The 14763-nt window shown below is 52.3% G+C and overlaps 1 protein-coding gene across 1 annotated transcript in view; it reads left to right on the top strand.

Moving 5' to 3' along the window:
* scn8ab (sodium channel, voltage gated, type VIII, alpha subunit b) overlaps positions 1-12151 on the top strand; it is a 40857-nt gene extending 28706 nt beyond the window's left edge. Inside the window, exons 16-28 of the mRNA XM_056606129.1 lie at positions 643-999; positions 1537-1710; positions 2083-2379; positions 3807-3924; positions 4526-4680; positions 5775-5948; positions 8190-8312; positions 9135-9419; positions 9502-9555; positions 9650-9787; positions 10035-10139; positions 10315-10585; positions 10888-12151. Coding sequence (XP_056462104.1) covers positions 643-999; positions 1537-1710; positions 2083-2379; positions 3807-3924; positions 4526-4680; positions 5775-5948; positions 8190-8312; positions 9135-9419; positions 9502-9555; positions 9650-9787; positions 10035-10139; positions 10315-10585; positions 10888-12053 — 3417 coding nt within the window. The 3' untranslated portion in view covers positions 12054-12151. The remainder of the gene's footprint in view (positions 1-642; positions 1000-1536; positions 1711-2082; positions 2380-3806; positions 3925-4525; positions 4681-5774; positions 5949-8189; positions 8313-9134; positions 9420-9501; positions 9556-9649; positions 9788-10034; positions 10140-10314; positions 10586-10887) is intronic.
* Positions 12152-14763: the final 2612 nt, after the last annotated feature.

The raw sequence follows: 14763 nt of genomic DNA, 5'->3' as shown, positions 1-14763 counted from the left end.
TCTGCTTCTCCTCCTCTTTTCTTCTCTTCCTTCTCCTCCTCCTCCTTTCTCCTTCTCCTTCTTGTTCTACTTGTTCTTCTTCTCCTCTTTCTTCTTGTTCTTCTCCTCTTCCTCCTCCTTCTCTTTCCTCTTCTCTTCCTCCTCCTCTTTCTTCTTGTTCTTCTCCTACTCTTCCTGCTTCTTCCTCTCCTCCTCCCCCTCCACCTCCTCCTCCTCCTCTTCCTCTTTCTTCTTGTTCTTCTCCTCTTCCTCCTCCTTCTCTTTCCTCTTCTTCTCTTCCTCCTCTTTCTTCTTGTTCTTCTCCTACTCCTCTTTCTTCTTCCTCTCCTCCTCCCGCTCCGCCTCCTCCTCCTCCTCCTCCTCCTCCTCCTCTTTCTTCTCCTCCTCCTCCTCCTCCTCCTCCTCCTCCTCCTCCTCCTCTTTATTCTCCTCCTCCTCCTCCTCCTCCTCCTCTTTCTTCTCCTCCTCCTCCTCCTCCTCCTCCTCCTCCTCCTCTTTCTTCTCCTCCTCCTCCTCCTCCTCTTTCTTCTCCTCCTCTTTCTTCTCCTCCTCCTCCTCCTCCTCTTTCTTCTTCTTCTCCTCCTCCTCCTCCTCCTCCTCTTCCTCTTCCTCCTCCTCCTCCTCCTCCTCCTCCTCCTCCAGCTGAGAGTGTTCAAGCTGGCCAAGTCCTGGCCCACCCTCAACATGCTGATCAAGATCATCGGTAACTCGGTGGGCGCCCTGGGGAACCTGACCCTGGTGCTGGCCATCATCGTCTTCATCTTCGCCGTGGTGGGCATGCAGCTCTTCGGCAAGAGCTACAAGGACTGCGTGTGCAAGATCGCCGAGGACTGCGTGCTGCCGCGCTGGCACATGCACGACTTCTTCCACTCCTTCCTCATCGTGTTCCGCGTGCTGTGCGGCGAGTGGATCGAGACCATGTGGGACTGCATGGAGGTGGCGGGCCAGACCATGTGCCTCACCGTCTTCATGATGGTCATGGTCATCGGCAACCTGGTGGTAAGGAGTGCAACGACACATAGGAGAAGGGCAAAGGAGGAGCAGAGTTCACCTAGACCCTTACCCCCTCCATGCCTCTCTTACGCACCCATTGTATGTTGTGTACAACCTAGCACTTATAAACAGTACTTAGCATTGTGAAGCACTTTTTCCTAGCGATTTTTAGAGTTGTGTTCATAGATTGTAGTTGTATAGTTGCGTTCATAGATGTTCATAGAACCAAGTGCTTGGCACTCGGTTCCATGAACATCCTTACTGTACCGACAGCGATGTATTGTCCTTTCTCTTCTCCTGATAAATGTTCTTATTGTAAGTCGCTTTGCATAAAAGCGTCCAAAGGCCCTGAATGAAATGTAATGTAAATGAGAAGAGCGATGGGAATAGATGGTCGGTAGGATGACACCACGAAGAGCTGACTGTTGTTTATTCCTTATGCTGCTATTAGTTTGGATAGAAGCGCCTATGGGGGGATCAGTAACCGGTCGAGTAGGGGTGTGGTGGGGCTGTGTATGACGGCTACTGTGCCTGGTATTCCAGGTGCTGAATCTGTTCCTTGCCCTGCTGCTGAGTTCCTTCAGCGCTGACAACTTGGCCGCCACGGACGACGACGGCGAGCCCAACAACCTGCAGCTGGCCATGGCGCGCATGAAGATCGGCATCGCCTGGTTCAAGGTCCACATGCGCATCCTCATGGCCCACATCCTCAAGAAGGTAACCGTGGAAACCGTCCAGAAACCACGGTTACTGGACGACACCAGTAACTGCCGCGGTTGTTTTTTCTTCGTTGTGTTCTTCGTTGTCGCTGCAATGGTTTCAACACGACTCGTCCTTGGATTAAACAAAACATTGATTTGATTCCTCACCTGGACTCGGCTTAGCCTCCCCGTCTTATCCTATCTTTGTTGTGTACGGGGAATGGGTTAACCTAGGGATTGTTTGGGCTTGGCACTTGGTTCTATGAACATCCTTAACTGTACCGACAGCGATATAGTGTTGTTTCTCTTTCTTCTGACCAATGTACTCATTGTAAGTCGCTTTGGATAAAAGCGTTTGCTAATCGCCCCCGCAATGTAAACTCCTCAGCCGCTGGAGGACGAGCAGAAGCCCCTGGACGACATGTACGACAAGAAGCTGAACTGCATCGCCAACCACACGGGCGTGGAGATCAACCGCGAGCTGGACTACGCCAAAAACGGCAACGGCACCACCAGTGGCATCGGCAGCAGCGTGGGCAAGTACATGATCGACGAGGACTACATGTCCTTCATCCACAACCCCAACCTCACCGTGTGCGTGCCCATCGCCGTGGGCGAGTCGGACTTCGAGAACCTCAACACGGAGGACTTCAGCAGCGAGTCGGACGTGGAGAACAGCAAAGACGTGAGTAGAGAACCGGTGTGGCCCTGGTGTGGCCCATGGCTGTTTCTTCCTCTTTAGTTGATCAACCGGCGTATCCGCTTCCCCTCACGTTGTAGGAGGATGTCGGGCAAAAGGCGTTGCTTCGCAGCGTATTATAATAATCGCTGTATCGTTTCCAGCTGCACAAATGTTAGCGAAGATGATGTTTAGTATTCTAATGAGGGCTTATGACTATTGTGCGTAAGTCGCTGGGAAGAGATGAAGTTTTAGGGTGGGTGTCGTTGGGGGGACGTCTGGAACCTTCTGCTCAGTCTGTGTGGACGGAGGGAGGGAGGGGGCGGGCTGAGGACTGACCAGAGACAGAGGGGAGGGAGGCAGAGGACTGACCAGAGACCGACAGGGGGGGAGCTAGACGGGCTCAGCACCTCTACTCTCTCAGGAGTCGATCCCCTCCAACGCTCTCCTGCTGGTCCTCACCGTCTGAGATGTTTGATACACGCTGGGTGGGGGGGTGACCTTGGCCTGGTTAGCAGAGGTAAGCGGGTCCAGACGGAGAGAAGCAGCCTCCCCCCTTTTACCTGCAGTGTCTCTCCAGGCTCTTCTCTCTGTCACCCCCCACGTCCCCGCCCACCCCGCCCACCAACACCGCCATTGGAGGAGGGTAGAGGCGCTGTCAGCCAATCATAGAGAGAGAGAGTGGGGCTTCAGTGCTGTGGTATCCCAGACAGAAGGAGGGAGGGAGGGAAGAGAGGGAGGGAGGGAGAAGGAAGGAGAGGTAGAGACACACAGTAAGAGAGAGAACTGGGGAGTAGGCGAGAGCGAGAGCTGGAATGCGGCCGCTGGCTGCCTGCTCAGGACTCTAAAGTGCACCATCATTCTCTGGTCGTGCAGTGGAATGGCTCACTGCATCTGGGTACTGCATGTGTGCCAGAGTGTGTTCATTCAACACCAGGCCTGCGTACAGCAGCGCTGCTCCGCTGATCCACCTTGACTCATTGTCCGGTGTCGGTGATGATGTCTCAGTGCTGAATCTATGCAGGAGGAGGCCAGCCCCTGCTGCAAACACACAACCCTTTCACTTATACTGCCGTCTCCTCAGAATCTCCCACGTTGTCCGGAGCGCACACTGAAGTGTTTGAAGGGGCTCTTTGAATATCGGGGCGTTGTGTGACGATGACACCGTCACCTTCCTCGCTGGTGCAGCGATCGCACTCCGGGGTTCCTGACGTAGACGGGGACGTCTGTGACTCCCAAGGTCACCTCAGTGGAGGAATGATTCAGTGGAATAGAGGGGCCTTACACGACAGGGTACCCCCAGGATAGAGGAGGAGGGGGAGAGCACCCCCCCCCCCCCCCCCCAGCTCCGGGTTGGGGATCCCTTAACCCTGACCCCCCTGTGTCCTCTGGTCCGGGGATCACCTAACCCTGACCCCTGCTCCTGTCCCCAGCTGGACGACACCAGCTCGTCGGAGGGCAGCACCATCGACATCAAGCCCGACCTGGAGGAGGTGGCGCTGGTGGAGGTGGTGGAGGAGTACCTGGACCCGGACGCCTGCTGGACCGACGGTAGGGGGCCCCCCGTCTCCCCCATAGTGTCTCCCCCATAATGTCTCCCCCATAATGTCTCCCCCATAGTGTCTCCCCATGTTGTCTCCCCATTTTGTCTCTCCCCCATAGTGTCTCCCCAGTAGTGTCTTCCCCATAGTGTCTCCCCATGTTTTCTCTCCCCCATAGTGTCTCCCCATGTTGTCTCCCCATTTTGTCTCTCCCCCATAGTGTCTCCCCAGTAGTGTCTCACCGGTAGGGTCTCCCCCATAGTGTGTCCCCAATAGTGTCTCACCCATAATGTCCCCCCATATTGTCTCCCCCATACTGTCTCCCCCTTATCGTCTCCCCCATATTGTCTCCCCTATATTGTCTCCTCCATAGTGTCTCCCCCATAGTTTCTCCCCATAGTGTCTCCCATATTGTTTCACCCATAGTGTCTCCCCCGTAGTGTCACCCCAATGTTGCCCACCCCATATTGTCTCCCCCAAATTGTCTAACCAAAGTGTCCTAACACATCTCAGGGCCCTGCTGTCCGCAGTGCGGCCAGAACAGACCAGTCTGTGAACACCGCTGGGACCAGTAAGGCTCATCGTACCTGTTCTGTTTCCCTGACAACCAGAATGCATCGCCAAGTACAAGTGCTGCGACGTGCCCATCACCCACGGCTGGGGCAAGCACTGGTGGTTCCTGAGGAAGACCTGCTACCTGATCGTGGAGCACAACTGGTTCGAGACCCTCATCATCTTCATGATCCTGCTCAGTAGTGGAGCTCTGGTAAGACCCCGACCGGGGGTCCGAGACCTCTTCTGGCCCCTGTCCCCATTGACCCCATTTCCAGCTGCTTCCAGTCGCTACACACTTAGGGTTTAGTAGTAGTTTGGGACTAGTAGTAGTTTGTTCGTGGCTCTGAAACCTCAGGAAGTCAGTCCTTCTTACAGGACGTCTAGGAGGCCTTCTAAACAAACAGTTTGCCCAAATGAATCATCAAATATCTAGAGCATGTTTCAGCAATCTCCTACGACCCCATATGCAAAACAGGGGACCCCGATTGGCTCCTGACCCCAAGGTTGGGAACCATGGCATCCCAGGGCAGTGGACCCACATACGCACACCCACACACGCACACACACACACACACACACAAAAACACACGAACACACACACACACAGACGGACAGACACACAGACACACAGACAGACAGAAAGACAAACACACAAAAACACACAAAAACACACACATACACAAAAAAACACAGGCGCTATGGGGGAATGTGTCATCAAAGGCCAGGAAGTAGCTGCTCTGCGTTTTCCTCGTGCGTGACGTGGCGTGATGCCGCCGCTAATGGACATCAGAGTGCTGTTGGCCCTGCCCCCCCCCCCCCTCCCCAATGAGGAACTCGCTGAGGTCTGCATCTCTGTGGAGGACGCCAGCCAGATAGTGATCTGAACCACTTATGTGTGGAGGGGTGAACACGGGCTGCAGGAGGTCGATGGGCTGAGTGGTCAGGACTGTAGGGGGGGAGGAGCAGCCATCGACCCCCCCCCCCCCCCCCCCCACCCACACCCCCCGCCATCAAACAGAAGAACGTTCCATTTAGCCGCTCCCCAAGACACGCCCATGTGTTGTTTCACCTGAAACCCAGGAATTCAGCTCCAAATTAATCAGCCCGCCTGTGTGTGTGTGTGTGTGTGTGTGTGTGTGTGTGTGTGTGTGTGTGTGTGTGTGTGTGTGTGTGTGTGTGTGTGTGTGTGTGTGTGTGTGTGTGTGTGTGTGTGTGTGTGTGTGTGTGCGCGTGCGTGTGCATGTGTGTATCTGTTTGGTTGTGTGTCTATGTGCGTGTGCGTGTGGGTGTGTGTCTCTCCTCCAGGCCTTCGAGGACGTGTACATCGAGCAGAGGAAGACCATCAAGATCATCCTGGAGTACGCCGACCGCGTCTTCACCTACATCTTCATCCTGGAGATGCTGCTCAAGTGGGTGGCCTACGGCTTCGTCAAGTACTTCACCAACGCATGGTGCTGGCTGGACTTCTTCATCGTGGACGTGAGTCTCCCACCCCCACACCGACGTGTGGACGTTTTAAATCTTTATTTCAGTATTCGTCTGATTTCATGCCGTGTTTACATCATATTCTGGTGGGTCTACAGTATCGATGCATTAAAATGGAATTGAACTGTGATTGCGTGATACTGTTTGACTGTTAACGACTGACCCACAGACGCACCAAAACATTGCGTCGCTAAAGTCGTACATGCGACCCGATCTCCTGCTCCACGTTCCAGACCTCCTTAGACGATGTGCTGAAGGCTGCTTCCAGGAGGAGGCTCTCTGACACGTCCGCCTATCAGGGATCTGCTCTCAGGAGAACCACGGCTCTCTTTACCGCTCTGCTGTTCAATACGTTAAAGTCAAACGGTTCCTTGGTCCGTTTCCGGCCGGGAGATGGAATGCAGAGGAGTCGTTTACATCTGAACGTTCAATAATGTCTAAAACAGATATCCTGTATGTGATACATTAGATTGTACCGACCAATCAATCAGGTATTGATTCAATTGATCTCTCTGATGTTCTCCAAGTGGAACGTAGAACACGTCACCAGCAGTGACTGTTCGCCCCTGTTTTGATCTTATTTAATATCTGATGACTCGCTTCGTGGACCGACGTGCCTCTTGACGTTCTGTAGGTTCACAACCTCGTTTCGGGGTAACTTCTCCGCAAGCCAGTGAGCATCCCGCTGGTCCGCGCCTGCGACGCTGAGCGACGTCCTGTGGTAGGACACCCGTAGGGTGCAGGGATCGGGGAGATCTACTGAAGTGTGCGCTGCCTAACCACCCCTTGTCTCCCTCCCGGGTAGGGTCCCAGCGGTCTGGCTTCCACCGGGACACGGCCCCCCCCCGTTGGACTTTATGACATTCCCACAGTGATCCCGGTGACTCCGGGAACGACCGGAACAAGAGCGCCCCCGCCACTGACCTGTCCTCTCTCTCACACAGCAGGTGTCTCACAAAGTGTATGTCTCTCGCTCTAAGGTAGAGAGAGGCTGCTGCTGCTGCTGCGAGAGAGAGAGAGAGAGAGAGAGAGAGGGAGAGAGAGAGAGAGAGGGGGCACTGAGAGGGCCCGTGTGGGAGGTCCAGGGTAAGGTCGATGTGTTGTGTGACGGCTCTTCCTTCGCAGGTCCTCCTCCTCTCCTCCTCCTCCTCCTCTCCTCCTAACCCCCCCCCCCCCCCCCCCCCCCCCCCGCCCGCCGTCCCCTCCCCAGAGAGTAGTCCCCCCCCCCCCCCCCCCCCCCCCCCGCCCGCCGTCCCCTCCCCAGAGAGTAGTCCCCCCCAGCCCCCCCCCCCCTCTCTCCCTGTGTAACTCAAGCTGCTCTCTTGGTGTGTGAACCAGCGTGTGGTTTCCTTTCCGTGTGTCTCGTGGTAATCTCCTGTGCCGCGGTGACTTCTTTGTTGTTGTGCGATGGGTTTTTTCTCCTCCTCCTCTCCCATCGTCTCCATCTTCTCTCCCTCCCACCGTTTTTTTCCACCACAAGTTTCTTTCCAGGAGTGCTGACAGCTTGTCGTAAGCTGCTCAGCGGGCTTCACCCCCCCGCCCCCCCCCCCCCCCCGTTTGCCAAACTAAGAGCAAACTCAGTTAATCGCAAACTAAAACACATATCCAGAAAAAAACTTGGGGGAGTGTCGTGGCTATCTCTCGTAACGTTGTAGCTCACCTCTGTTCTCCGTTCTAACCTCCTGCTTTCTACCTAACTATCTAACCCTATCAGCCTAGTCTCTGTTGTTATCGTCCCCTTCTTAAGTACCGTCGCTCTCTGGGCACCCCTTTATCGTGTGCTTTCTTCTGCCCTACCCCCTCCCCGACTCTCTTTCTATCCCCCTTTCCTTCTCTCTCTTTCCCTCTTTCCTTGACTCTCTCTCTTGATCTCTCTCTCTCTCTTTCTCTCCCACTTTCCTTCTCTCTCTTCTTTTTATCTCGATCTCTCCCTCTTTCCTTTACTCTCTCTCTCTGTCTCTGTCTCTCTGTCTCTCTCTCTGTCTTTCTGTCTCTCTCTGTCTCTGTCTCTGTCTCTCTCTCTCTCTGTCTCTCTGTCTGTCTGTCTCTCTCTGTCTCTCTCTGTCTCTGTCTCTCTCTGTCTCTGTCTCTCTCTCTCTCTCTCTCTCTCTCTCTCTCTCTCTCTCTCTCTCTCTCTCTCTCTCTCTCTCTCTCTCTCTCTCTCTCTCTCTCTCTCTCTCTCTCTCTCTCTCTTTCTATCTCTCTCTCTCTCTCTCTCTCTCTCTCTCCCTATAGGTGTCCATTGTGAGCTTGATAGCGAATGCGTTGGGCTACTCCGATCTGGGACCAATCAAATCGCTCAGGACTCTGAGAGCTCTGAGGCCCCTGAGGGCCCTCTCACGTTTCGAGGGGATGAGGGTAAGCCAGGGCCCGTAGGTAGGACTGGCCCCAGGTCAGCAGTAGAGTCACCATGCTGGAGGTTACAACTGAAACTCAAGGGGAACTTATCAATCTCAGCGCTTGACCAGAGAGCGGGGAACAATTGAACACATAGATGACCTCGACATATCTGTAGTCAATGCTGATCCATGTTGTTTTCAATAATTGTGTAATTCAAATCACATCCTATAAATTGATCGTCCTGAAATATTCTCCCAAAAAAAAAGTTCTCTTTGTTTGCGAGACCATCGACACTGCCAACCCGTCCCGCTCACCCTGAGCGGTTTATTGAGCTCAGAACTCAATCACACTCACTGCGACTTTAAAGTTGTGATGTTGAACTTCTATCGATGCTAAAGCTCTCCTGGTAGCCCCTTATCGTTGCTATTAGGGGAGTTTGTGGTGGACAAACTTACCCCAGGCGGCTCATTTCTTACCCGGTGCACACAGACTTTATAGGAAAAACTGTTTTGGTAATAATTTGTTTGAGCCCCCACATGCGTGCCCTAATATTCGGTACAATGGAAACATGGAACCCAAATAGACTATCTACGTTTATCTTATCATATTCCTCCTCACACTAGTTCCGCAATCTTTTTTTTTTGTAAAAATATATTTATTACAACACACAGACATAATCAAAAATGCACACACAAAACAAATAATAAAAAAAACAAAGGACATATTCTGCATTCTTAAACGTTGCACCCGGTGCAAGGGTTCCTGCATGTGGACGAGATGCTTCTGTGGGCCCTTGGAGACTGCGGAGACAGTAGCGCCCCCCCCCCCTGTGCTCCCCAGGTGGTGGTGAACGCGCTGGTGGGCGCCATCCCCTCCATCATGAACGTGCTGCTGGTGTGCCTCATCTTCTGGCTGATCTTCAGCATCATGGGCGTCAACCTGTTTGCGGGGAAGTACTACTACTGCTACAACGAGACGGCGGAGGCTATATTCCTGCCCCACGAGGTCAACAACAAGACCGAGTGCTTGGCCTTCATCAACGCCAACTACACCAACGTGCGCTGGAAAAACGTCAAGATCAACTTCGACAACGTGGGGGCCGGCTACCTCGCCCTGCTGCAAGTGGTGAGCGTCCGCTCGTCCCGTTCTCCGGGTGTGCGATTGCCGCTGAGCAGAGGTCTCACGCTTTGTGTCTTCTCCCTCACAGGCCACCTTCAAAGGCTGGATGGACATCATGTACGCAGCGATAGACTCCAGAAAGGTAGGGGTGGCCAGAGAGGCTCAGGTCTCGTTGGCTAATGAGTACTAGAACATGGCTGTTTGGATGGTCTGTTTGATTTGGGGGTGCTTTACAGGTGGAGGACCAGCCCATCTACGAAGACAACCTGTATATGTACGTCTACTTTGTGGTCTTCATCATCTTCGGATCCTTCTTCACCCTCAACCTCTTCATCGGTGTCATCATCGACAACTTCAATCAACAGAAGAAAAAGATAAGCTGATTTTCTCGTTGATTATGCAGACTGTAATGATGGCTGTCAAATGTATGACTGGGACATTATTATGTTTAACCAGAAACTGATCTCTCTCTTGGATGCTGAACTAGGTGGTTTGTATAATGGGACTTCTCCTGCCTGCTCAGTTCCAGCCTTTTAGAAACGACCAGAACCTTCACTACACGGTGACACTGGTGGTTTCTCTGAGGTCAGATTGTAACCATTTTTCTCTTGCCTCCGATACTTTGGAGGTCAGGATATCTTCATGACGGAGGAGCAGAAGAAATACTACAATGCCATGAAGAAGTTAGGATCCAAGAAACCGCAGAAACCGATACCCAGGCCACTGGTAAGGACTGGAGTCATCTGTCCTCCATTTTGAATATCGCCACGGCAAATTACCTTCGACCTTGACGGCGGCATATAAGCATGTGAAGATGACTATGGTGCTTCTGACAGAGCTTGTCTATCCAGCCTCTTAGCCCTGCCTCACACTTCCCCTCTCCCTCTCCCTCTCTCTACAGAACGCTTTCCAGGGCATGGTGTTTGACTTCGTGACGCAACAGGTCTTTGACATCTCCATCATGATCCTCATCTGCCTCAACATGGTCACCATGATGGTGGAGACGGACGACCAGACGGACGAGACGGAGCACATCCTCTACTGGGTCAACTTCGTGTTCATTGTGGCCTTCACCACCGAGTTCGTCCTCAAGCTGTTCGCGCTGAGGCACTACTACTTCACCATCGGCTGGAACGTGTTCGACGTGGTGGTCGTCATCCTCTCCGTCGTGGGTAAGCCTTCGATTGTTGGTTTCTCCTCTCGTGGAGGTCGTCACGATGACAGCAGAGACCTGTGTTTGGTGAGGTGTGAGAGGTTGTCCTGCACTGCCTGAGAGTGCAGAAATAAACAATCCTGCTCTTGCAGGCGGGGAGAGCATGTTTGTTGCGGGTTTGATGTATTTTGAGAGCGAGGAGTCCCTGGTGGGCTCAGCCGTTTGAGGTCTCTAGTGGCTCTCTCGCTTAGACCACCGTAAGTCATTACCACACTCTTCTTTTCAGTCACACTGATCATGTGTTCTCTGCTTCCACTTCAGGGATGTTTCTGGCGGAGTTGATCGAGAAGTACTTTGTCTCGCCGACCCTGTTCAGGGTGATCCGACTGGCCCGCATCGGCAGGATCCTCCGCCTCATCAAAGGAGCCAAGGGCATCAGGACTCTGTTGTTTGCCCTGATGATGTCCCTGCCTGCCCTGTTCAACATCGGCCTCCTGCTTTTCCTGGTCATGTTCATCTTCTCCATCTTCGGCATGTCTAACTTTGGCTACGTGAAACACGGGGCCGGAATCGACGACATGTACAACTTTGAGACCTTCGGCAACAGCATGATCTGCCTGTTCATGATCACCACCTCGGCGGGCTGGGACGGCCTGCTGCTGCCCATCCTCAACTACCCCCCGGACTGCGACCCCACCCTGGAGAACGCCGGCACCCCGGCCACGGGCGACTGCGGAAACCCCTCGGTGGGCATCTTTTTCTTCGTCATGTACATCATCATCTCCTTCCTCATCGTGGTCAACATGTACATCGCCATCATCCTGGAGAACTTCAGCGTGGCCACCGAGGAGAGCGCCGACCCGCTCAGCGAGGACGACTTCGAGACCTTCTACGAGATCTGGGAGAAGTTCGACCCGGACGCCTCGCAGTTCATCACCTACTCCAAGCTGTCCGACTTCGCGGACTCCCTGGACCAACCGCTGCGCGTGTCCAAGCCCAACACCATCGAGCTGATCGCCATGGACATGCCCATGGTGAGCGGCGACCGCATCCACTGCCTGGACATCCTGTTTGCCTTCACCAAGCGCGTGCTGGGCGACAGCGGCGAGCTGGACATGCTGCGGCAGCAGATGGAGGAGCGCTTTGTGGCGGCCAACCCGTCCAAGGTGTCCTACGAGCCCATCACCACCACCCTGAGGCGCAAGCAGGAGGACGTGTCGGCCAAGATCATCCAGAGGGCCTACCGCTCCTACCTGGCGCGGCGCGGCTTTGTGTGCAAGCGGAAGCAGGCCAACAATAAGGTGGAGAACGGCGGGACCAATCAGGATCATGAAAAGAAGGAGGGCACGCCCTCCACAGGCTCGCTGCCCTCCTATGACAGTGTAACCAAACCTGACAAGGAGAAGCAGGACGACAACCAGGAGGGCCGGGGAGGACGGAAAGAGAAGGGAAGGAACCAGAAAGACGTCAGGGAATCTAAATGTTAGAGCTTTGGAGTAATAATCCCAACAATAACAATAATAATTATAATAATGTAACTTCAAGCAAAGCGAGAGGAAACCATCTAACCCACACAGATGTACAGATTATTTCATTTGCAAGTAAGAAAAAGAAAATTATTCAATAATTTTGTTTACAGACTTCATTCTTGTATCGACGCAGAGAGAGCCCGCCTGATCGGGCGCAGCTTAAAGACACTTGAACTCAAGGCCGCCCAGACATAATCAGCGTACCGTGCCACGGCGTTGCATCTGCACTACTGATCAAAAAACAATAAGGGAATGAAAAAAAAAAAAAAGACAAAACACTGAAGAGATGTGCTGGAAGGGGCAGACGCTCAGACCAGCTCCACTGGGAGAGAGACTAGTAACTTCTGCTAGAGCACGAAGGAGAGGAACTCACTGGGGAACCGAGATGTGGATGCAAGCAAACGGATTTCCGTTGGGGGAAACTAGTCTTGGGGGTGCGGGGTCGGAGTGTGGGGAGGGGGGGGGGGGGGGGGGGGGGTGGGGGGGGCGGGGGGGCGGGAGGGTTGTAACGGAGGATTGTCTTCATAGAGCGAGTCAAGAGGAAGGAGCGGGGGACTAGAGACATAAAGACCCAGAGGACGAGGGTTTTCCTTGGTTTGTTAATGCTGATTATCCTTGTATCTCCACTTCATTTGAGAGGCAAAAAAAATGCAAAGAGGTAAAAAAAAAAGAAAAAAAAAAGAACAATAGTCAATATTTTAAAGCGTGTCACTTAACTTCTCGACTCATTTTATCTTTGTTACCCACATCAAATGCTTTTTCTACATGGGCTTCACACCGATTGGTTAAGGGTCTGTTTATTAAGGGGTCACCTCGGGCCAAGGGCTTACATTTACTCAGAAAGATTTCCAAACAAATACATAAATAATTGTGCTTGTTCAATGCATAGAAATGACTTGCATGATGGCATGTTTTGATCAGAAATCTTGCATGAATAATCATAGTCCACAAAACACTAATACTCAGACCACGGCGGAGGCTGGCGCTGCCTCCAGGCATTGTCGGAAATTGAACGTTAGATCAAATCATTTGTTTGACAAGGAGACGCGATACGGGGGTTGATAATCTAACATGGAATCCTATTTTTTCTCTCTTTAAAAACAAACACTTTTAAAATGGAAGATATTATAACTGTTGCCTACGTAGACAAGGATGAGGGCGCTGTCGGCGGGGAGGAGGGTGAGGGCCGCAGAGAGCAGACGGTGTGTCTGCCGCTCTGGAGACGGTCAGTGTGGTGGTGGTGATGGTGATAATAATGGATGACTGTGTGTATTATGGGATTGTACTGTTGGGGAAAAAAAAAAATACTGTAAGAATATAGAAGCTTATATTTATAATTTGTATGCAGCATTCTCACCTCTGTAATGTATCATACCATCTGCCTTTGTTTTGTGTGAGGGGCGTTTTAAGAGTGTCTTAGGCAATCAGTGATCAGGAGGGAATTTCAGAAGGTGTGTCAACTTAATTTTTCCCGGTCTGCTTCTCTGGAAGTGGCGGAGCGTTCTGGAAGGGCGTGGAAGGGGGGTTGTTGTGATGAGTTCAACTATTATTGTTCCGTTTTGAAAATGGATTTGGCTCATTTGCACATGTTTTTGTCTCCCTTGGCGTCTGTCGGTCTAGTAATGTATCTTTCCGTGGCTGATCCTGATTTAACACATGTTTGAGCCACATTCAGGACGAGGGGGAGGGCGACGGTCTTGTTTGGTGGGTGGCTGTCAGCTACTGGCATGTTGGAGAGAGCGAGAGAGAGAGCGAGCGAGCGAGAGAGAGAGAGAGAAAGAGAGAGAGAGTAATATTCTGAATGGATGGAAGATATTGTGTGGAGAAGCCAAAGAGACCTGCCTTGCCGGTGGGATTGGGTCTTATGCCCTGCCCAGTCTCTTTTATCCCTGTCATTACTCGACAGAGAGACCCTAGAAATGTATGCAATGCTTGAAAAATTCACCCCTTTTTCTCAGGAGATATTATAGATGCATTATCATGAGCTCTGCAACTAAATGCAAGTGAATGTGACGAGAGTATTTATGGAAACATGTTTTACTCTTTTTGTGTTATATGCCACGCTGAGGGACAATGATGGGGGCTGGGGCCCTGTAAGGGCCCCCGCCAAGCCAGGGGCCACTCGAAGCTTCCTGCTTGTGATGCTTAGAACTATAAGGCTAGACGCATCTGGGTCACATGGAACATTTTGCTGGCCGGTAAGCGGCGTGTTTGTATCGGTAGCAGATTACATTTGTGGTAATGTCACCATGGACTGTCACCTGGTCTCAATAAATTACGGTTAAAAACAATACAATTGCTCACCCCGATAATAATCACGGATTTAGAACACACTGTGAGGAGATGGGAGTAGACTGGTGGACGTAGGTACGAGCAGCAGCACACTGATTCTTTGTTTGGAGGCTCAGAGGACATGCCCCGGAGTAGCGTTGACCCCCGTGGTCTCCAGCCTCTCATTCGCCATGTTTCTTCATATTGCTATACTGCATAATAAATACCAAATAACCAACAGAGCAATGGATGCATTGTTATGGTACTGTGAGCCGAAGCACCACACCAGAGCTTTTTGCACTTCCTGTTGTGCGGTGATGTCACTTCCTGTTTATGAAAAACATTACCCTGGTCCCGTTCGGGTTCTGTGGTGTCCAGTTGCTGCATGAGATGACAT

Source organism: Gadus chalcogrammus, chromosome 13 (genome assembly GCF_026213295.1).
Source record: "Gadus chalcogrammus isolate NIFS_2021 chromosome 13, NIFS_Gcha_1.0, whole genome shotgun sequence".
Taxonomy (NCBI): domain Eukaryota; kingdom Metazoa; phylum Chordata; class Actinopteri; order Gadiformes; family Gadidae; genus Gadus; species Gadus chalcogrammus.
This window is presented reverse-complemented; position numbering and strand designations above follow the sequence as displayed.